At 38.8% G+C, this 21,666-nt stretch overlaps 2 protein-coding genes across 3 annotated transcripts; one reads left to right on the plus strand and one right to left on the minus strand.

Moving 5' to 3' along the window:
* Window positions 1–775: 775 nt before the first annotated feature.
* LOC131319737 (ATP-dependent zinc metalloprotease FTSH 11, chloroplastic/mitochondrial) lies at window positions 776–16,205 on the plus strand. Of its 2 annotated transcripts, none has more exons than XR_009198025.1 (17): window positions 776–1,444; window positions 3,485–3,638; window positions 4,330–4,422; window positions 4,616–4,695; window positions 4,937–5,060; window positions 6,533–6,652; window positions 7,124–7,174; window positions 8,956–9,017; window positions 11,104–11,161; window positions 11,929–12,054; window positions 12,137–12,217; window positions 13,040–13,169; window positions 13,300–13,448; window positions 13,993–14,274; window positions 14,767–14,849; window positions 14,929–14,982; window positions 15,713–15,801. XR_009198025.1 is itself a non-coding variant. In XM_058350132.1 (17 exons), exons 1-17 carry the CDS (start codon window positions 867–869, stop codon window positions 15,866–15,868), a joined length of 2,388 nt encoding a protein of 795 aa, XP_058206115.1. In that variant the 5' UTR covers window positions 776–866; the 3' UTR covers window positions 15,869–16,205. The 2 variants fall into 2 exon arrangements, 1 of the variants encoding a protein (XP_058206115.1); XM_058350132.1 differs by having other exon boundaries at window positions 14,760–14,849; window positions 15,713–16,205.
* Window positions 16,206–16,469: 264 nt separating this feature from the next.
* On the minus strand, window positions 16,470–20,012 carry LOC131319738 (abscisic acid receptor PYL3-like). Its single transcript, XM_058350133.1, has 3 exons — window positions 19,604–20,012; window positions 18,465–18,680; window positions 16,470–17,126 (listed from the first exon to the last, which is right to left on the minus strand). The coding sequence occupies exons 1-3, from the start codon at window positions 19,727–19,729 to the stop codon at window positions 16,908–16,910; spliced, it is 561 nt and encodes a 186-aa protein (XP_058206116.1). The 5' UTR covers window positions 19,730–20,012; the 3' UTR covers window positions 16,470–16,907.
* Between the last annotated feature and the right edge of the window lie 1,654 nt (window positions 20,013–21,666).

Below are 21,666 nucleotides of genomic sequence, written 5' to 3' on the forward strand. Positions count from 1 at the left end.
GGGTCTCATTTGGACCGGCATGCCAATGTCAAAAAAGAAATCATGATTGAAAAATTGTTAAATTTTAGTAGTAGAATGAATGTTTAAGTAAGCCTCCTAGACGAGAAATTTTTGGGTGCCGGGTGGATATTATGTGGCCGTGCTTACGTGGTGCCCGAGCAGCGCATTTGGACCATCCAAAAGTGTGTTGGACGAACCAAATTGAAACCCTCTCACTCCACCGCTCTCTCTCCAAATTCGAGCCGTTCAAAACCGAAATGGACGGCCCAGATGTATTGTTCGGGCACCACATGGTGCCCACTCGGCATCCAAAAACTACCAATTAACTATTAATTATTTTGTCAAATTTTTTTGGTGCCTGTCTTTTTCTTTTTTTGGGACATTATAAAAAATTATCTAATTTTAGATAATTTTTTATTTTATAATATTTTTATTCAAAGTTATCTATATTTTTATTTTATAATATTTCTATTCAATATAAATTTTATTTGTTGAATTTCAATTAATTTTTTTAAATAAAAAATTTTAAATTATAAAAAATATTATAAATTGCGAATCAAAGACAATTTTTTTGAGAGATCTTAAAAAAGAAACAAACAGACACAATAATTTGGCAAGGGTGGAGATATGTTTATCTGAATGGACGGCCCAAGGGAATACAAAGGCCACACCAAAGCGCCAATTTCAATCGAGATAAGGTAAGGTTTCCTCCTCCTCTCTCTCTCTCTCTCTCTCTCTCTCTCTCTCATGCAATACTGCTCCAGCCTCCAGAGAGACGGAGGGATTAATAGACCGAGAGAGAGAGAGAGAGAGATTGCGCGAGTTCACTGCAAAGAATTTGCGATAAACCCTAATTTATAAAGGCCATGACTGCTCTCCAAGCTTCTCTCATTTTCAACAAACCTTCACTACTCTCTCACTCCTACTCCCCCCACCGCAACCATCGCCTCCCTCTCTCTCCTCGCCGCACCCGTATCGATATTCCTCTCTCCTCCTCCCCACTCTCTCTCTCTCCCCTCAATAAGTTCCACCGCCGCCGTCTATCTCTCAATTGCACATTGCACCCCGATAACGTCAATTCAAGCCCCAAAGAATCCGCCTTTTTGGATTCCAATTCGATTTCGGACTGGGAAACGGAGGGGATTGGCAATGGATTTTCAGGAGATAACGCGAGAATCGAGTCGAATTCAGTTGATGGTGAGAGGAAAAAAGCGGAGGTTTCGGTAGCGAAAGGGGATATGCTGCCGGCGGTGGTGTTTGCTATGGGGTTGTTGGCGCGCGCGAGGGAGGGATTGGAGAGGTTTTTCGCGTCGGATTGGTTCAGCTGGTGGCGGATTTGGCGGCAGGAGAGGATGACGTTGGCGCGGTTGGTCGAGGAAGCTGATGCGAATCCGAGGGATGCAGCGAAGCAGAGTGCTTTGTTGGCTGAGCTTAATAAGCACAGGTACGCATAAGCTCTTCATTGCTCTTTAATGCTTGTATAGTTCTGCTCAAATTTGGGTAAAAGCTTCATGGAAAAATCAAAACCTATAGACAGATTTGAGTAAAAGCTTCATTAATGGCATGATTGTAATTTGAGAGGACGAAAATAGCCTTACAAAACTTGAGTCCCCTTTGATTTCAGTAAAAGTTTGAGTAATACTGAATTTGGTAGGGGTTTGAGTGAAGTAGTGGAGTGAATTTTAGGGGGGTTTCTCAAATTTTGAGTTTGAGTTAAAAAAAAAAAAAGGGTCCACGGCTGGAGATGCTGGGCTCGTTTGGTAACCTAGCTTATAAGCGAATGAGCACGGCACACAACAAGATAAGGTTGTTTGGTTATCACTCAATTATTTTCTTTTAGTTGCGGGTGATTTTAATCTTGGTTATTTGTTTGTTTTGCCAAAACCATGTTAAATAAGCAATAAGGTGGGTAACCAAGCGAGCACTTAAATTAGCTGTCATTTCAGGAACGCTTCTGTTCTACGGAAAATGGATTTTATTTTCATTTAAACGAGCAAATAAAATGAGGTATAAAGCATTTTTGCTAGGTGATATGAAGGTACGATGTATAAACTGCTAAGCTGAGTTAGGTGATATGAAGGTATGAGGTATAAACTGCAAAAATATGATTAAGGGTCTGACCTCCGCCTAGTAGGCAAAGGAATAATGCCAAACAAGTTTGGATCTCAGTACTTATCTCATTGATTTTAATACACTTTCACATATATGGATACACTTTTATCGGATATTGATGCACCCTTTACATATTATCCACCGCCCTTAGGACTGAGGTTAGCATTTTCCTATATTTGATGATGTTGTAAATTAATGGATGGTTGTCTTGAATGACATTCTTAAATATGTGAAAATTTCGACCTATCTTGGTTTCACTCATGGCTTGTGTAGCACCAACACTCCTAGAGGCCGGCGTGTCCCCGTGTCTGACATGGGACACGGGGACACGGCAAAATACATATGGGACATGCCACGTGGCGTGTCCAATAAATTTAATTACTTTTTTTATGGGGGACACACGAGGGACACATATTGGGACACGGCAAGAGTTAAATATGCAATTTTTTAAAACTTTGGGGGTAAATATGTAATTACTTCATATATTTTGGAATAAATATTTTATTTTACGATGTATATATGATGCTTGCTTATAAATATCGAAGCTTCAAGCTTATACACCTAACTATATTTTCATTGGTATACAATAAATAGTATTATTTATTTATTTATTTATTTTTGCCATGTCTCCTGCCGTGTCCGTGTCTCCATTATTTAAGAAATCCCGTGTCCCGTGTCCGTATCCGTGTGCGAGTCCGTATCTGTGTCCGTGCTACATACCTCATGGCCACCTTCTACCTGTTTGTAGAGAATTCACCCGCGACATTTAGTGGTATTTACCCACTGAATGATTGCTCTGAGGACCTATCTTCGTGACAAGGCATATTTTACAGTTCCCAATACCGGGATGCTTCAGATAATCATATGTAACTAGCATTGAGATTTATCAGTTACAAAGTAGTTTGATTTCTGGGTAACAACTCACAACTGCTGAGCTTGTTTGTTATCATCTTCGTGTTCTTTATGTTCATCTTGTCAATTGTCATGTTATTGGAAACAAAACCATAAAACGTTTTAAAACACCCGTGGTTTTTATTTTTGTGTAAAAACAGTTGTTGAAAATTCAGTAACAACAGTTTTGTGATTCCTTAAAAGTAGGTCGTCTACAGAAATTTCCCAATTTTTGTATTTGAGAACACTTCACCAAACATGTTTTTGCTGTTTGCTTGGAAAATATAAAGAGTAAATGAACACAAATACTAGACTTTTGTGGTGTCTTGCCTCATTAAAAGTCAGACATATTAGAGCGCAAACCAATGAAAGCCTTAGGATTATGGTAAACTGGTGTGTTTCTACTTTCTGAATTGTAATATTTGTAGAGTGTTTTAGTATCAAATGTAGAATACGTGGTTATGTTCATTCTTTTCTCTAGTCCCGAGGGTGTCATCAGGCGATTTGAGGAAAGGGATCATGCAGTAGACAGCAGAGGAGTTGCGGAGTATATTAAAGCTCTTGTGGTCACTAATGCTATTGCTGAATATCTTCCCGATGAGCAATCCGGAAGGCCTTCTAGTCTTCCATCGTTGGTAATAAACTTTTGTCCAATGTTTAATATGTTTTACTTTGGATGTATTCCCTGTTTATGGGTTTAAGCCTTGCCTTGTCCCTATACAAGTTGGCAATCCAATACACTCTGAAACACCAAAGAATGCAGAGAGAATGACCTCCTAGGAATGTTAGAACACAAGGTCAACCCCAATAAATATAAATGCTGGTATTTTATGTTATTTACTCTTAATACCTTTTGGACAAACCAACTTCCTTTATGATTCATAACAAACGGTCCCATCTACCAAATAATTGATAGATGTTTGAAAATTGAGTAGATTCTACTATTTAGATGGACTATTGGTATTCTAAAAGATGGACTGTTAACGTGGACCTTCAATAGTTAAAGTGACTTCCTTTTTTTGTCAAATTATGTCATACCAGTCGGTGACAGAAGGTCAGAGGCTTTAGAAATGTTCTCTTTTTTGCCCTTTTTTATTTTTTTTAATTCCTGTTTTTATTATATTACTTATGTTTGTTCTCATGTATGGAGTGAAATTTGGTAGCTAAGGTGGGAAATTCTTCTCATTCATTCATAACAATGTTTTCATCTTTGTTGGTTGTTTTCCTGGTAACGTGAAATTGGATAATTGTTAGCAGGCTTATTTAGCCATATTGTTTATTTTCGATGTGGTAGTCTTTCTGCTAACTAGAGAAATCTTAATATAGTTGCAAGAGTTGAAGCACCGTGCATCAGGGAACATGGATGGGCCATTTTTGAGCCCTGGCGTGTCTATGAAGCAGCCATTGCATGTGGTGATGGTAAGGAGTTCTATACTATAGTCCAGGCGCTCTTCCTAGTAGGACAATCAACTTCCTGTACTGATGTGTATTGTATACATAAAGACTTGGATTCAGGATCCTTGCCTGCTTTTTGTGTCATCATTTGATTCAGTGGTGAGTTTTAGCACGTGCGGATATTCTGTATATCATCATATGCTGTTTTCTCTGTTAGGTTGACCGAAAAATGTCAAAAAAATCACGCATTGTTCAAGAAGTGATCTTCTTCCTGATTTTGGGCATATCTGCAATGTGGTACGAACTTTTCTTTCATCTAAAATGGAGTAGTTTTTAGTAGTAAAGTCCGTGTCTCATCTGTGGTTGAGCGACATTGAGTTAAGAAATGATGGTAGAAAAGAAAGAGAACAAGGAGTTGGATCACTGAATGTTCCCCCCTCTGTTCTCCACGTTTCATTTATGCAGAATCACTAGTTAAGGTTATATCTGCTTTGTTGCCTTCTGTAGCTATACTTTTGACATGTCGATCTGTTTTCAGGTTTGTGCGTACTGCTGGATTTCAAAAATATGTTGGGACCTTGGGTGGGATAGGAGCTTCAGGTGTGGGTTCAAGTTCCTCCTATGCCCCAAAGGAGCTGAATAAAGAGATTATGCCTGAGAAGGTAGGTTTATGCTTTTGTATTTACATATCAATCGTTAGGGTCTGCTGGCAGTGGCATCCTCAATTCATTGTTCTCTATTCTGGGTTGAAGGAGATGCTACATTTATTTTGAGTAATATGTATCTTCAATGGATCATCTTATTTTGGAGCAACTGATTAAGTTACAGTCTTACAGATATGAGAGGGTGTCACGGTTCACTACTTGGCACAATATATTGCTCTGTAGTTATTGATTGCAAAGAGTCCTGCCTGGATTTGGAATCTAAGGTAATTTAACGGCACACCAGAATATGAAAGTATCAACCTCTTTCAGCACGGTTTTAGAATCCATTTGACCGTGGACCTCAATGTGATACTCTAGCATCATCCTCAAAATAGTCAAACGGCACTGGCATCTGGCTCCTTGCTAATGGTCTTTTCACTTGGAGAACCCTGATGTGTTTCAGGGAGAGAGCAAGTTTTGAATTATGAACCTTAGAATGGTTCCCTGAGTATTAGTTTAAACTGTATCTGTTATCCACTGAGTCACTGTTTGACATCCGTTATGGTCGTCATTCAAGTCAAAGAAACTCCGTTCTAGAACCATGCAGAAAAACACACATTTGTGCTCTCAAATATTATATGTGCAAGATCTTCAGACGGGGACACTAGTAGAGTAGTACTGTAGTATGGAAATATAGGGCACTTCTTACTATGAGTGTGATACTTCTGGCATTACCTACAGTTTTGGATGCAATGGGAGTCATGGACCATGACCAAGTTAAAATGCGTCAGTTTTTTGTTCGTACCATTTATAACTTAACATCCATGGAGTTGTTATGGACTAATAGATGCGAAGTACAAGGTAAATGAAACATGTGGAATCTGCATTGTAAACTGGTTGCACTTTTTATGCGAGTAACTAGCCATGTTGCTTTCTATGGACAAAAAACGTACAATGGTGGTGTGGCCTTGGCACTTTCTTAAATTCAAATTTCATCTTGGATGAACAACCTTTGCCCATCTAAAAGTTCTGTAATGTCCAAATTTCCTAGAAAATTTCTAAGTTCTTTGACTCCGATTCAGACAAATGATGATGCTTAACCAAACGTTAAATCCTTGATACTGGATAAAATCTGTTCTGGATTTTGTCCCTGTTTTGGAAGCAGGATGTGGGAGTCCTACATGGCTCTTTAAACTTACCTGTCTGGTCACGTCCATCGGGGCCTTCCAATTTTCTTGAATGAAGTCTTACAATGATCTTTAACCTTACCATTTGCAGTCACAACTCTGAAGTTTCTTGTTTACGGTTTTACATTTTAAAGTATTACAATAGAGTTATTCGAATGCATTAGTTGGAAGTTTTCTTACCTATTGTGTCAAATGTATCTCACACAGCCCCTAATGGATCATTCTTTGGTTTCAAATTGACCACTTGTTAATGGACAATTGTTGTGCTTTTTGTCCTGTCCTGATGAATTGGTTTCACTGCAGAATGTTAAAACTTTTAAGGATGTCAAAGGCTGTGACGATGCTAAACAAGAACTAGAGGAGGTGGTGGAGTACCTCAAAAACCCAACAAAGTTTACCAGACTTGGGGGGAAGTTGCCTAAGGTTTGTTATAATATGCAGCCATTTGGGAATGAATTTACTTGCATCAATTCTTCCTCTAATGCATATAATCTCCTCAAAATGCTATTTTCTCCTGGTGGAGCCCTTGGTGTTTAGTCAAATGTTGGAGGTAGTTCTTGATATGTACATTTGTAGGTCTAAGCTGTTGGCAAAGCAAATAATTGCCGAAGTAGACATCTAACCGCTCACGGTGCTTTGGCTGGCATAGCATTATCCCTTCATATCTATGATCAACATTGCTGTTGAGACCCTTTGCCATTGTTGCCCAAACTATTTGTCATAGGATTGTTTTCCTTTTTCTTTATCTGTTTGTTTACCTTGCTGTTTTGGTTGGGTCATCTTGTATGGCAATTGAAAGCCTACGGTTTCTACTTTGATAAAAATGATTGTTCTTTGGAAATGTTCTAGTGTCTTGTCTTCTTGGTTTGTTAATAGTTGTACATAAATTTTCAGGGAATCCTTTTGACTGGAGCACCTGGAACTGGCAAAACATTGCTTGCCAAGGTATTAAGTTTTTTCATATTCCTGCAAATTCTTCGTAGCCTATTTCATGGTTTTGTGACTTGTCTGTATGTGGGTACTTGAAGTAAATACTTGACAGATCAGCGGCGGCTGCAGGATTTTAACTCAGCGGTGACAAAAATGTACACAAATTTTTTTGCATACAGAACACTTTATAAGATAACTATATTTACTTTGCTTGAAGACTTATCGAGCCTAAATTTTTTTATTTTGTTGAGCTAAATGATCTATTTACTCACAAATTTCAGTAAATATTCATTTACTCTGCTTTGCACAACTGATTCAGTACTGACAATAGGAAATAAATATCAAATTATATGCACAAATATACAAAATTTTAGTACATTTTTTGAACCCATAGGGTTCACTTGAACCCCCTCAATCCCATGTGGAGCTGCCCCTGTGACAGATGATAAGCTGATGGGGTTCGGGTTAATACCTGTGTTATGTTTCTTAATTTCTTTTTTGACTCTTTTCCTTTTTCCCTTTCAATCACAACTATTAATCAACATCACCCGCATGCATGTAATTAAGCTGTTTGACACTGCTAGGCCATGGAATTCTGTGGAGATTGTTGCCTGCTACTCAAATTGATGTTTTTTCATCATCACAGCTGGATCTAGCTTGTCAATGAATCTTCTGAAGTGATCAGTAATTATGATAGCTCTAGGTTTTAATGGTTTATTTAGCTCTTCAATAGTGAGTGGGTCTAAATCTAATTCAAATTGGTGGCTTCTTTAATTTCATGTTTAATTTAGAGTCTTAACCTTACTTCTCACAGTACACATTTGAAATGGATGCATACTTGAATGCATTCACAGGTGGTATTCAATTATTTCCTTTTATTCTTAGGTATGCCTTTATTTCTTGCCCATGCATGATTCAGTGGGCTAGCTATTTATCTTTAGTGTTTAGCAATGATAGCATCCTCTAGTGGTTCCATCTCCTGGGACCTGTTATGTTCTAAGTTATTTGGCTTTGTTTTTTCTGGCCTATTTTGTTCAAAGGTGGAGTGAGAGAAACAAAAATGGGATACAAGGGAGTTTCCCTTGGAAAGGAACAAGAGTGATGGTTCCGTTTGAGCTCATTGTATCAGCCAAAAAGCAAGTAGAAAGGAAGAGGGAAGTGACGAAGCTTGTCTACATCCAATAGGATAGTGGGTTCAATGTGGTCTTAGTAGGATACAAACACAGTACACTCCCATCCTGCCTCCTTTTCCTTCTGCTCAACCAAGTAAAAGGAGGACTCCTTTCCCTAGTAGTAGGGGTGTAAACGAGCCGAGCTGAACCGAGCTTTGGCAAGCTCGAGCTTGGCTCATTTACTTAACGAGCCAAAAACTCGAGGTCGAACTCGGCTCGAGCCTTAACGAGCCAAGCCCTTAACGAGCCGAGCTTAGCCATTTACTAAACGAGCCTCCCTTAACGAGCCAAGCTTTTGTCAAACGAGCCGAGCTCCACTCGGCTCGTTTAGTAAACGAGCCAAATACTCGAGCTCAAGCTCGGCTCGTTTACTAAACGAGCCTAGTCGAGCCGAGCCTTAACTAGCCGAGCTCGCAAGCTGCTCAGTTCATTTACAGCCCTACCTAGTAGTAGTACTTTTTCTTTGACCTTCTCTATTTTTCACTGCTTTTACTACAGGGTGTATTATCTTTCTTTTTTTTAACGGCAATTTTTTTTATTAAGCTTTGAAATTATTACAGGGTGTATTATCAATAATATTTGTATGCATTTCTGACTCTGGTTAGTGTCTATGGAACTTTGAAGGCTATTGCTGGAGAAGCTGGGGTGCCTTTCTTTTACAGAGCAGGTTCGGAGTTTGAGGAAATGTAAGTCAATGCTACTTTTGGTTGGACTTATTTAACACCTCAAGGAATAAGGATTTGGCCAAACTATACCATCTGCAGACTGCAGTGCTTTTGCTGATTTCGATATTTATCCTTTGAGTCATTAGCTATGTTCATTTGTTGATGGTAAAAGGTGATCTTAGTTGTTTCCCACGATAGTGTGTCTCGCTGTTTGATTTATGTAGGATTGAAAATGGTGACACCTTGTTCTTTTTCCATCTCAATCTTCTGCACTTTACTTTTAGGCTGGTTTAAGTAAACCAGCTGGCTTAATTGTGAGCTGCTTGCAGAATGGTGGAATTTTAATTTATATCACGGGAAAACCTTCTGCATCATTTGAAAGGGGGCAGTCACACAAAATAAGTAACAAACTAGTCAATACATGTACTTGAATCTGTGATTGATTTTGCATCATATGAATCTTTGGAGGTTCAAAGTAATTTCTTTTCACTGGGAAGTATCTAAGATTGGTTTGGAGAAGGGTGATCTTTGTCCGATATGCCAATATGATGCTTATTCCCTGATCTCTTGTGGATGATGCTCTTCCATCTGATTCCCTTCCCATGCATTAAACTTGCATCCGAAGCTTGTCCCCGGCCTTTGCCTTGACTGCATGGGTGGCTACACTATACTTTCAGAGGGTTCAAGCAAACCTTATGGGATAAAAAAATGCACTCAAAATTTATATTGTTTTAGATATAATTTGATATTTCTTTCATATTGTCTGCACTGGATCATTCGAAACAACCACACTGAATGAATATTTGCTACTCCCTCCGTTCCATAATAAGAGGCCACCACGAAAACTCATGCCATTTTTCAAATCAAAAAATCAACTACTTCTGTGTATAACTTTTTGAATTTTTTCGCACCAAATTCAAGTACTATGAGGAAGTAATATTTATGAGTAAGTAGATCATATAGCTCAACAAAACATACTAAACTATGCCCGATAAGTCTGAACCAAAATTAGTATCTTTATTATGTATAGTGTTGTGTATGAAAAATATTTTTTTATACCTTTTTGTCACTGCTGGCTTAAAATCCTGCTGCCACGCGTGCTTGACTGTGCCCTATTGTTGCATGAAATTTACTTTTGAGTGTTCCATGGGATATGGTGGCACGGCTGTTTGTAGGGTGTTGCTGGCTACTGCTTTGCCATTTACTGCCCATCCTCTCTTCTAAGTTCTAACCATTTTAAGGCTCTTCTGAGGCTATCAGACCACTTTTGAAGGATGGTTTGGGATTTTTAACCTCTTGTTGGCCTGCTGAGCCTGTTCTCATTTTGTGTCAAGCCAATCTAGGTCATGGTCATGGATGTCATGTTATTTTGTCACTTGGAGCTGAAAACCTTTCCGCCTGCCCCAAGATGACAGACACCCGCGGAAAAAAAAAAAAAACTGTCGTATATAACAGGTGTGTAAGGAAATTTTCATTTGCATGTCAACATTTATTAAAGGGTCTCACTGGAATGCAGCCTATGTAGAAGGCTTAGTACAAAACAAAATTACTGAAACAAAACAACACCAAAATTCGAAGGCCTGAAAGCACAAAGGCTAAAGGCAGTCACCCATGCAGTGAACCTACAAAATCATCAATTTGGTCCAAGGTTGTCAAATTATCCCCATATTCTAAGCTAGTGTATGATTTCTTTTATAGTGCCACAATATTAAGTTGGTTTACTCAATGGCGCAAGGATAAATTTTTTGTGCATTTTTCTTTGAGAAGTTCATACTGGAGAATGTTTGGTTTTCAAAGAGTCTTACTTCATTCATCTTTCCATTCATTTTATAATATCTCTAGATGAGTTCAACAATGTACATGTCATTAGAGTTAACGCACAACTAACTCCGACTACTATCAATTAACGAGAAATTGCTATGTTCAGAGGCTAGAGGGTACATATTTTCCATTTATTGTTAGTTTGTCATTGTCAAATTATTATTGTATATTATCTTAGTCGTTGAAATAGTCTTTGGATCCAAGTATCCTTCTAGTAGAGATTTTATTCTTATATTCTAGATGCTGTATAGCTTCAGTCTGAAATACTTGCCATGTTGTCTGCTAGGTTTGTTGGCGTTGGAGCTCGGCGTGTAAGATCCTTATTCCAAGCAGCTAAGAAGAAGGTTTGTTCTTATTCAATTTGTGATAATTTCCAATCAGAAAGATTTTATTTCTCTTGATTACTTTTTGATAATTACAGAGTTTTTGCATGGCTTATATATTGTGATTATTGTGTCTGGTAGACTAGCACGCACCATTCCTAGTCTCTCTTCACCCAGAGAAATGAATTATTACTCCTAGAAGCATGTTTCTTATGTAAGCACATTTTGTTTAGAGTGACAGTTTCCCAAAGAGAATTGAAAATTCAACTCGTATTATGAAAGTACAAAGAAATAGAAACTTTGAAATTAAAACCGAGCTACAGAGTTGTATTTGATAAGAAACGGTACAGTGGTGACAGCGCATTAAGAAATCTGCTTACGTGTAGACACATTCCACCCACCACTCCCAATAAGAAATTTTAAAAAAGTTCCGACAGACAGAACACCTGCACGAGTCCAAAATTCCTTAGAACTAGATAGTTAGATCTTGAGTCACCAAAAGTGAAAGAGGAGGTGGTTGACTGGTTCCTGTGGGTAAGCATTCTCCCGGTCTTGATTGATTTGTACTTCTTTTTACTTAAGTTGAAATGGATATCAATGTAAAAGAAATCAAAAGAAGGGTTTGACAGTTAACACTAGGAAAACACGTGTGATGCTGCTTTTAAATCGGGTATTTTGGTTCCTAAGACGTGGCAACAACTGGATCTCCCCACAATTTTTGCCATTTCAGACATTTGTTTCATTTCAGTATTTGTTCTGATTTTCCATTTCCCATTACTGTTTTTAAGGCTCCTTGCATCATTTTCATCGACGAGATTGATGCTGTCGGCTCCACACGGAAGCAGTGGGAAGGACACACAAAGAAAACATTGCATCAGTTACTCGTTGAAATGGACGGGTTTGAACAGAATGAGGTACATGTAGACGAGTTGTTCATCAATCTAATGAAACTACTGTCCTGAGATTTTCATTTTATGCATATTATGTTTCTTCAAGGGTATAATCTTGATGGCTGCAACAAACTTGCCTGATATACTTGATCCAGCTTTGACGAGGCCTGGTAGATTTGACAGGCATGTAAGTTTTCTGATACTTCATGACTGCTTCTTACATTTACATCTATTACCTGTTGATTTTCTTTTTTCAACAATAATTTGCGGGGCTCGCGAGGACAAATGGTAACTATCTGTTAATCTAGGTAGTTGATACATGCTGAATGTACCGTAAATATATTACTCCCTTGATCCGTTTGATCATATGACCAGTTGGGTGAACTCTGCTGGTGTAACAAAATGTTACAAGGTTTTTTCGTTCCAAGTGCACAGTATCGTTTGGTGGATTATTAGTAGCCATTTAAGTGTTTTCATATGGTGCTACTTTTAGAGGCTCTGCAAACTTGCTTGCACCAGGATCCTTCTGTGACACAGCGAACTAGTGAAGGTTCTCGAGAACATTGCGATGCTACATTTGATTAATGACTCACTAAAAACTACCTTCAGTGGTCCTGGATTGTGCCAGAGCACAATGACTGAACTCAGGAACTATTCTAACATTGTGCAACTTCTTGGAAACTTTTCATTGCCTGTGCCCCTACATTAGCTTGCTCTGCTTTTGTGGTTTATCAAATCAGCAAAATCGTCAACCAGGGTCTTTTGTCTGTGAAAAGTCTGCATACTTAAATGGTTTCTCTGACTACATTTCCCCTCGTTGAACTTTTTCCAACTTGCAGATTTGCTGCATGCGAGTCTTAAGCTTTTCAACTAACTGGAGTTTTTCTTTGCCTATTGTGTTTTTAATTGTTTTGTCACCATTTATTGATATTCTTATTACATCTAAAAAATAGCTTGAACTTTGATCTAGATTGTTAAACCATATTGTTAACTAGAACTTTGCTTCTAGATTGTTGTTCCTAATCCAGATGTACGGGGTCGCCAAGAGATATTGGATCTCTATCTTCACGATAAACCAATGGCTGATGATGTAGATGTGAAAGCAATTGCTCGTGGTACACCAGGGTTCAACGGGGCCGGTACATCTGTTCTCTCCTCTTGGCTAAACAAACCAAAATGTCTTACTAAGTTAGATTGCTTATCCCACGGAAGGTGTGGCATGGATCAGGACTGAAATCTTCTTGCCCTTTTAACTTCGTCCTCAAGCAGATTTGGCAAATTTGGTAAATATTGCTGCTATTAAGGCTGCTGTCGATGGAGCTGAGAAGCTAACTGCAGCACAGTTAGAGTTTGCAAAAGACAGGATAATGATGGGTACAGAGCGGAAGACGATGTTCGTTTCTGAAGAGTCAAAGAAGGTAAGGCATATGCCGCATATCATCGACGGGAAATCTGTCTCGCTTGGTTTAATGTGTTAGTTCAAAATTGTTGCCTCGCAAATTCAAATTCTCAATTCGTCATTGCACTGTTCCCTTGTATTTCTAAAATTTTGCTTGGCGAAGAGAGAATGAGGTTCGATTTTATGGAGGTATGGGGGGCTGCTATCTTGGCGTTTAAACTTTTTGAGGGCAGCCACTTTGTGCATTATTGCCAAAGGTAGGTCTGTCTTGAGTATTCCCCCGCCCATACCCACACTGATTGGATTACAAGGGTACTGACCGTACTGTTATGGGTGTTGTAAATGCTCCACGGGTTATATCATGCCAAAAGTGAAACGTGGTGATGGAATTCCTACTGTGGTCTAGATTTCATTAATGTGAAGTGTTCTGCAGTGTCTGGTTATCATGAAGTGATGTCAGTCTCCCTTTTCAGATGCTGCTTGCGATTATGGGGTTCTTTATTTTTATTTGTAGGATTTCATTCTGTTGAGCCATAGCTGATGTTACCTACATATGTTTCCAGCTCACAGCATATCATGAGAGTGGGCATGCTGTTGTTGCCTTCAATACTGATGGTGCACATCCAATTCATAAAGCAACGATCATGCCACGTGGATCTGCTTTGGGAATGGTTACACAGCTCCCTTCAGATGATGAAACATCAATTAGCAAGAAGCAGTTGTTAGCACGTCTTGACGTTTGCATGGGGGGAAGAGTTGCAGAGGAGCTTATCTTTGGTCAGGACCAGATCACAACTGGAGCTAGTAGTGATCTTAAGACGGCTACAGAGCTTGCTCAGTACATGGTATTATTTGTTCCTTCACATACATTTTTTTGTTCCGGACGTGGTGGCTCATAATTTGCAAAAATAACATCTCTCTCTCTCTCTCTCTCTCTCTCTCTCTCTCTCTCTCTCTCTCTCTCTCTCTCTCTCTCTCTCTTCCCTTAGTTGTAAGGGGGTGTGGATTTGGCGATAGGTAGATGAATGGGCGTTGCCAGGTTCTATTGACAGTTAATTCAAAATTTTGCTCATATAATGAGAATATCGATTTCATTGTGCAATGGATATGGCTTGGCCTTTAAGTTGCTGAAAATTTATCGGTTTAGCTTCTAGTCATTGGACACAATTAGTAAGAGAAGTAAGAATTTAGCTGGTCCTATTAAAGAATTTTATCGTTCAATCCTTGTTTTTGCAACCGATTTATGGCTACCATCGTATCTTCATATGCATGATGTGATTTGGTGCTTTATTGTTTTGGAATGATTCTGTGACATTGATATGTCTGCAAGGTATCAGCCTGTGGGATGAGTGATACAATCGGGCCTGTTCATATCAAAGAACATTCTGGTTCAGAAATGCAATCACGAATTGATGCGGAAGTATGTGATTGAAACCTGGAGTTGTATGATACAGCTATGATACAGTTCAAGGAAGTAATTTATATCACTGGTTGTGCAGGTGGTAAAACTTCTAAGAGAAGCATATGATCGCGTGAAAGCCCTGCTTAAGAAGGTACGTGCATGAATTTTCCAACTAGCTGTTCACTGATTAAAGACACCACATAGAATGATGTGTGTCTGTAAGTAATTTACTATTGTCCGACGTGGGAAATTTTGTTCGACGAAATGCACCTTGACCCTTTCATGTACTTGGGGAGTGTTTTGGTAGAGTTGTTAAGAAGCATGGTTCTAAATGGGGCTGTGCTTTGAAAATTGAAGTCTTGCTTCTGCTTGTTAAGTCCATCTTTGTTAACGCTGTTGTGGGTGGAATTTTATATAAGTACTGTCACTCCTATTCCTGGTAGTAAGTATCTGATTTAGTTTTCCTCATCCAAGGTGTTCATATCATGCTTCAGGTATTCAAGTAATTTACTATTGTTCTGTGTGATGTTCACTTTAGGCATCCTGGTCATAAAAGACTTTTTCAGGTTCTGCAGTTTTTTTTGTAGTTGTGATTTTTACAAGAGCCATGCGGTAACCCATTTAAGTAATTCGGATGTGTATTGTTGAGGAAAACATACCAATATACCTACGTGCTCAAGGTCATCATTTATACAAACTTGAACCACTGAGTTTGTGGATCGTGCTATTGTTCTCATCTAGACTTGCTCCATTTGCTGGACTCATCTCAAGCTTTTACATTGTTCTTAGTCAAAAAATTAAGAGAGAATATATAGAACTACCAAAGATGCTTCTTTCTTGGATTCGAGCTTGACCAACTACTTGTTGACGATTTTTACCAGCATGAGAAGGCGTTACACGCATTGGCGAATGCACTGTTGGAGTATGAGACCCTTACTTCGGAAGAAATCAAGCGCACTCTTCTTCCCTATGGGGAAGGGCAGATGTCTGAGCAACAACGGCAACAAGTAGAGGAGGAGGAGCTTGCATTGGCATAAAGGCCGGCTCTATTCTGTGTAACCCTACTCTGCTGCAGTAGGTGAGCTCTGTACAGTATATACAAAGCGCAACAGTCGAATTATTTATTGGCAGGTCTTCTAAATTCTCTCCTCAGCCGATTTTCTTGTTGTAACGTCATAGGTTTTAGGCACGAGCACCTCAATGGGTGTCCCACATTCACACCACCTGTGATAGAAAAACCCTTGCCTTATTCGAACGTGTAAATTTTTTTTATGTTTTTGTGGATGTCAACTGAGGGTCTCGGCTTTTAGCCAATTAGTTTTTGTCTTGATGCCATTGATTATAAAATAGTAGAATAAACTTTTTTACGTGGAATCTACAACATTGTTGTGGCCAATGGTGGGCAAAATTGTTTTCATAGATTTTGTAACTATTCTGAACCAACAAACTGGAGTTTGACTAATGATCAAATGGTACTTACCAAATGCAACGTAATTTTCCATCCACCAATTGCCAATGCTGCGTAAAACCAGATGAGGCTTAACAAATTTTCAAACCAGAAGCGTTGAATTATTCCTTTAAGTTTCAACACATGATGGCTTGCAAATGATAACAGAACTGTAATTAAACAAGTGACAGAGACTAAATACAAGGCTATCTTCTCTACATCGCATGTGTATATAGTTCACCTTTTCCAACATACATCAACTGTAACTACATGGTTTTGAAAAAAGGTCTACAAATACCAAATCTTGTAACGTGAATAAATGTACACATATCAACCGTGGCATACAACCGGGCAAAACCCGAAAGATCAGATAGAAAGTGAACCTAGTCTTTATGTTTCACCTTTCATTGACAAAGCTGTGGTTCTTAACCTAACAACAGGAAGGCCAGCATAATTTTAAAACCAAGGCACTGACGGTGGCAAACAGAGAGAAAATAGCACATGTGTATCCAGAATGTGGAAAATAGCCAATACCCGTCCACCTCCATAGCCTCTGGGAATCGAAAGCCAAAGAGAAGCTTCATCCATGGGTAATTACAACCTTTGCTACATATCCTCAGACCCCACATCTACATGCGATCAATGGGCTCAGTTCTGTCCTGCACTGCCAACCGCTCCGACACATCAGCAAGTGACTTCAGATTACACTTGATCAAGGCTTCAACAAAATAGCAGGTCTCGTCCTTTGTGTTTCCCTCTGGCACATCTACGACAAAGGATTCTATCACCAGAGTCCCTGGTCTTCCATCGATGACTTCTGGATGGACAGAAAGGGTTGAAGCATAGTTCTGAAACGTAGAAATGATGACATGATGACGAAGTAAACAACGTCAAATGGGTTTAGAGAGATAACACAACATCAACAGCACTTGCATATCGAAACGTTCATATAGAACCCAAAAGCAAATTCAGTTCCATACATCCTACAAAGCTCTGTAAGAGATAAATATTAGGCTGCAGTAGGTAACTAGTATAAGAGGTGCCTGTGGATTGTACCCATCACAATTCCTGTAACTACATCACAAACGCAAAATAAACGTAAATACTGAAATTTCAGATGCTTTCATTGGTATAACAAGTTGCATTCCAGTGCATGTCTTGTATTCGTAGCATATACGTGCCACATTTAGTAGGAAGGCCTTGGACAGTCCACATTCACAACTAAATGAAGGCATTCCCTTCCTGTTCTTTTTCTTTTGTCCTCCTTCAAAATCAAGAACAAAAGTCAAATCCTAGAAACCAAACGCCCCCACCCGCCCCCCCCCCCCCCCCCCCCCCCCTAATAGTTGCATGGTGGCGACCATGTGCTATAATGCAGGACAATAAAAGCAGCCCGAGAAGCTAAATTCTTGGATATCCATCCTAACTTTTACATATCTAGAAGACCTCTAAAACAAAACAATGTTTCCAATATTACCTCAAGACTAACGATAAATTTCACCATAAACGGGAGCACACTCAATTATCGGCATTGAGTAACATAAACAATTGTGAGGAGGGAACACCACTGAGGCTGGAAATTAAGATGACGTCGGCAAACTCTGGAAATTAATAAATTCGCAGGATTCAGTCTAGCAGTTTGGTTAAAGTCATATATCAGTCATTCGAACCAAAATCACAGGCGAAGGGATGCTGACAGCAAAGCTGGAGCTCCTAGACGAAATCATAGACTGCATGTGATTCCTTAACAGAGAATATGATTCACAATCTACAGCAGTAAATCCATTATCATTTGGACGTGTGCAACCATCAGACCGTCCAACTAGGTAAACATTCCATGATACCATCCAGATAGATCATGTTGTGCTCTCTGTTACAACCGGTGCACCTATTCTGAGGTTAGAAACTTGTCGTGACCCAAGTTACCTTTCAACCACAGTCGTATTTTTGCCTACCAGGAAGAACAGCTTCTAGGTAACTCATATTACGTAAATCTTAAGTCCATTCATTGTTTTGCATGTGCTAAGCTAAAAAGAAAGGACATTAGGAATTCGGTTTTTTTTCACTGAAGCCAATTATTCGTCAAAAAAAACACAAATTCATAAACTTTGTCCATCAAAGGAAAGCCAAAATTCAAAGCTGATCAGCAAGAACTGAGTTAAGAAATAGTTTTCAACTTTTCATACCCTGAGTCTATGATCACCCCCAACAATCCTGATGCTAAGGATATGGTCCTCATCATCAAGAAGTTCCAATCGTTCAGTACTGGTTGTGGCAGGAAGGCCCGATTTAACATCGACTTCTCGAAGACTTCCAATCTCAAGGTTTCCCTGCACAACACACCTGCTGATAAACGGCTTGTACTTTTGTGGTTGATCAAATCTTCTCGCCACAGACCATACCTAATGAAAAATGAAATCAATTCTTTGTTAAAGAGTAGTTCAACTACCTCAAAAATGACGACGGAAACATAGAGCTGAGGTTTGAGATTCGCATTTGCTTCAAACCAATGCAAGCGCATCATTCACTAGAGAACAAAGTGTCTTTTCTTTTGTTCAGATCACATCACAGAGTTACTTATAGATCACTATATGAACTTATCACTACCTGACTCCTTTTCCAAAAATTTCCAAATAAAGAAACTCAACTTTCTTTCCAAGTTAAGGAAATTTCTCAACCAACCAATTAACAAATGCACGCACAGTCCAGCCCTGAAACCTTACAATAAAAAATGACAACCATTGATAAATGATAGCTCTAAAAATATGCTTCTGTTTTTGGTCGAGATAAAGGAACGAAAACAAGAATGAGATAAATTGTCATAGCTCAAAACAACCAAAATTTATTACACAAGAAAACAGTTTTATTTTCCCATTTTCAGCTGGGCCTAAACAACTTTATTTACTTATATAACCCAGATGTCTGGGCCAGCTTATGCGCTACCCTAAAACAACTCTTTGGTTGTATCTGCAAAAGAATGCCGAATAAAAGCACAAGATTTTCAAAACTTCCGGCTGAATTTTGTTACCTAACGAACATATCATCACAAACAAAATCGAAGTCCTCAAGTGCGGATCGAACAGGAAAAAAAGAAAGTCAAACCTTGCAAAAACTATTAAAATCCTCGAAAATCACGAATCTAAACAACAGTCTGGTAGGAATTTCATCGAGCACGATCAAATCTCCACAAAATCCACACACTAACCGATCAATCCAAAGCGCATAAATACAAGACCAAATTAAACAACAATAATCTAACACACATACGAATATCTAGATGAACAATTAGGAGAAAGTAGAGAGGGAGGGGATTGTATGTGTATACGAGATGGACAGGGGCCTTGATGTGCTTGACGAGCGCCGAGCCGCATTGATTCTCTCCAGGCTGTTGCTTGTTGTGGTGCTTCCTTATATACTCCGTCTCTGCACTGCTAAATCCATTCCCGTTCATCTCTCCCTCTACTTGTACCAGAGCCAGAAATCGAACATCCACACCTCAACGCCTCACCGGGATTAATCCTCCGATCAGCGAAGAACTTTACGGCGAACTCGTTCCTCCGACCCGAGAGTTGACTCAGCTGTAACCTCCGAAACCCACCGCCATTACCAAAAGTAGCTATAGTTTACCAGAAACAGCCTCAACTCTCTCTATCATCGCATCGCCTGGAATATAATATTGCCCCTTCATCTGCACATTTATTGGAGTAAATAATTATACTGTCTTATTGTCTGTACGTATATATGTCCGTGAGCAGCCCCCCAAGCTGTGTGCGAGGGCTTGTTCGTTCGTGATACTCAAAACTAAAATTTTTTGCGCACGATTCTTAATAAAAAAAATTTATTTATTTCTTTTCGCTCGTTACATTTTAAAATTTCCCTTAGAATTCAAACCAAACATGGCTATATGTTGTATGATAATTTTTTTTATAATTCAGGTGTCCGGATCAACTTATACACACCTCGATTATTCTTGGGTGCGCAATTTTACTGCCTACTTGCGGAGAATCCAATTGAAATTGGAGTAAAACCCCTTATAGATTGACTCCAAAGAAGTATATGACACTTGATAGTGTTGTATCGCAACCTTAGTCTGCCCCATTCTAACACTTTTAGAAAAAAATTCATGTTTTGTTCTTATTATTATTTTTTTTATGTTTGTTAATTTTGCACCAAAATTTTGTGAATTATTAATTTTTCTTGACGAGACGAAGCAGAAATTAGAAAAAAAGAGAGGTACTTTTATGCACATGTTTACGCTACTTTAGTCACATAATTATTCATTAAGGTTCGGGCTTATGCTCTTAATTCGTGCTCTCAAAGATTTTAGAAGGTGGTGATATTTTTTAAAGACATTCTCATGCAATCATGTTTGCATTTTCTCACTCACATGTGCTTTATTTGAGTTAGGTAGCATTAGCAACATGAGAAATTGCTTTGCGTAAGTGAGTGATTTTTGCATTTCCCAAATTGTCAAATAATTGGAAGCTCTTAACTCGTGCTCTCAAAGATTTTAGAAGTTGGTCATATTTTTAAAAGACACTCATGCATTCATGTTCACATTTTCTCACTCGCATGTGCTTATTTGAGTTAGGTAGCATTGGCAACATGACACACTGCTTTGTGTAGGAAAGTAATTTTTGCACTTTCAAATTGTTAAATATTACTCCAATTGAATGGTTTTGGATCTGTCGGGAAGTGGTGACTTTTACGCTTGTGCCATTGCTTTGGGTGAGTTTTATTTTGAATTACAAACGATGTATTATGAGAGAATGACTTGTCTCGTAAAAAAAAAATTACTGAAAAAATAAAAAACTTAGCGGAACAAGGCTTTTGTTTGTTTGTGTGCGTTGAAGTATTTGTCGAAAATGCCCTTCAGCTGACTTTCGCACCACACGTATATTTTATTGCGGTTGTCTCGTTGTGGTAAAAATCCAAAACGTTAAATAAAAGGGACCATTTTTGTCACTTTGCGTAAATTTGCGTAAACGTCGTTTGTTGCGGAAACTTTGAGGAGAATTTATGATCCGACGGCTTGGGGAGTCGTCGAGTATGGGTAGGATCCACCCGGCTCCAATAAGCTCACTGGAATTAAATTTGCGACCAACTCAACAATTAAGGAGTAGTACATTGTGGAGGGAAAAAGACAAATTTAGTTGGCTGTCATAACTACAGTATGTCTTAACAGGCCGTTTGCCGACTGGATAAATTTTTGGTGAATATATATAATACGAGGAAAGATATGACAAAATATGTGTCTATCAAGTCGGTCTCTCTCGTTAAAATTCTGTCTCCACCACTGATCAGGAGTATATTATATTCGTGTTCTACATCCGGGTGGCAAACGCCGGAGATGAACACTTCGGATATACTATCTGGGGTGATAATATA

This window comes from Rhododendron vialii, chromosome 3a, assembly GCF_030253575.1.
Source record: "Rhododendron vialii isolate Sample 1 chromosome 3a, ASM3025357v1".
NCBI lineage: Eukaryota > Viridiplantae > Streptophyta > Magnoliopsida > Ericales > Ericaceae > Rhododendron > Rhododendron vialii.

Coding starts and splice junctions, on each gene's coding strand:
- LOC131319737 (XM_058350132.1), top strand. CDS start 867: ATGACTGCTCTCCAAGCTTCTCTCATTTTCAACAAACCTTCACTACTC. Junction 13,170..13,299: donor ACCAGGGTTCAACGGGGCCG/GTACATCTGTTC, acceptor GTCCTCAAGCAG/ATTTGGCAAATTTGGTAAAT. Junction 13,449..13,992: donor TTTCTGAAGAGTCAAAGAAG/GTAAGGCATATG, acceptor ATATGTTTCCAG/CTCACAGCATATCATGAGAG.
- LOC131319738 (XM_058350133.1), bottom strand. CDS start 19,729: ATGAACGGGAATGGATTTAGCAGTGCAGAGACGGAGTATATAAGGAAG. Junction 18,681..19,603: donor TCAAGGCCCCTGTCCATCTC/GTATACACATAC, acceptor ATTTTTCATTAG/GTATGGTCTGTGGCGAGAAG. Junction 17,127..18,464: donor GGGGTGATCATAGACTCAGG/GTATGAAAAGTT, acceptor TCTACGTTTCAG/AACTATGCTTCAACCCTTTC.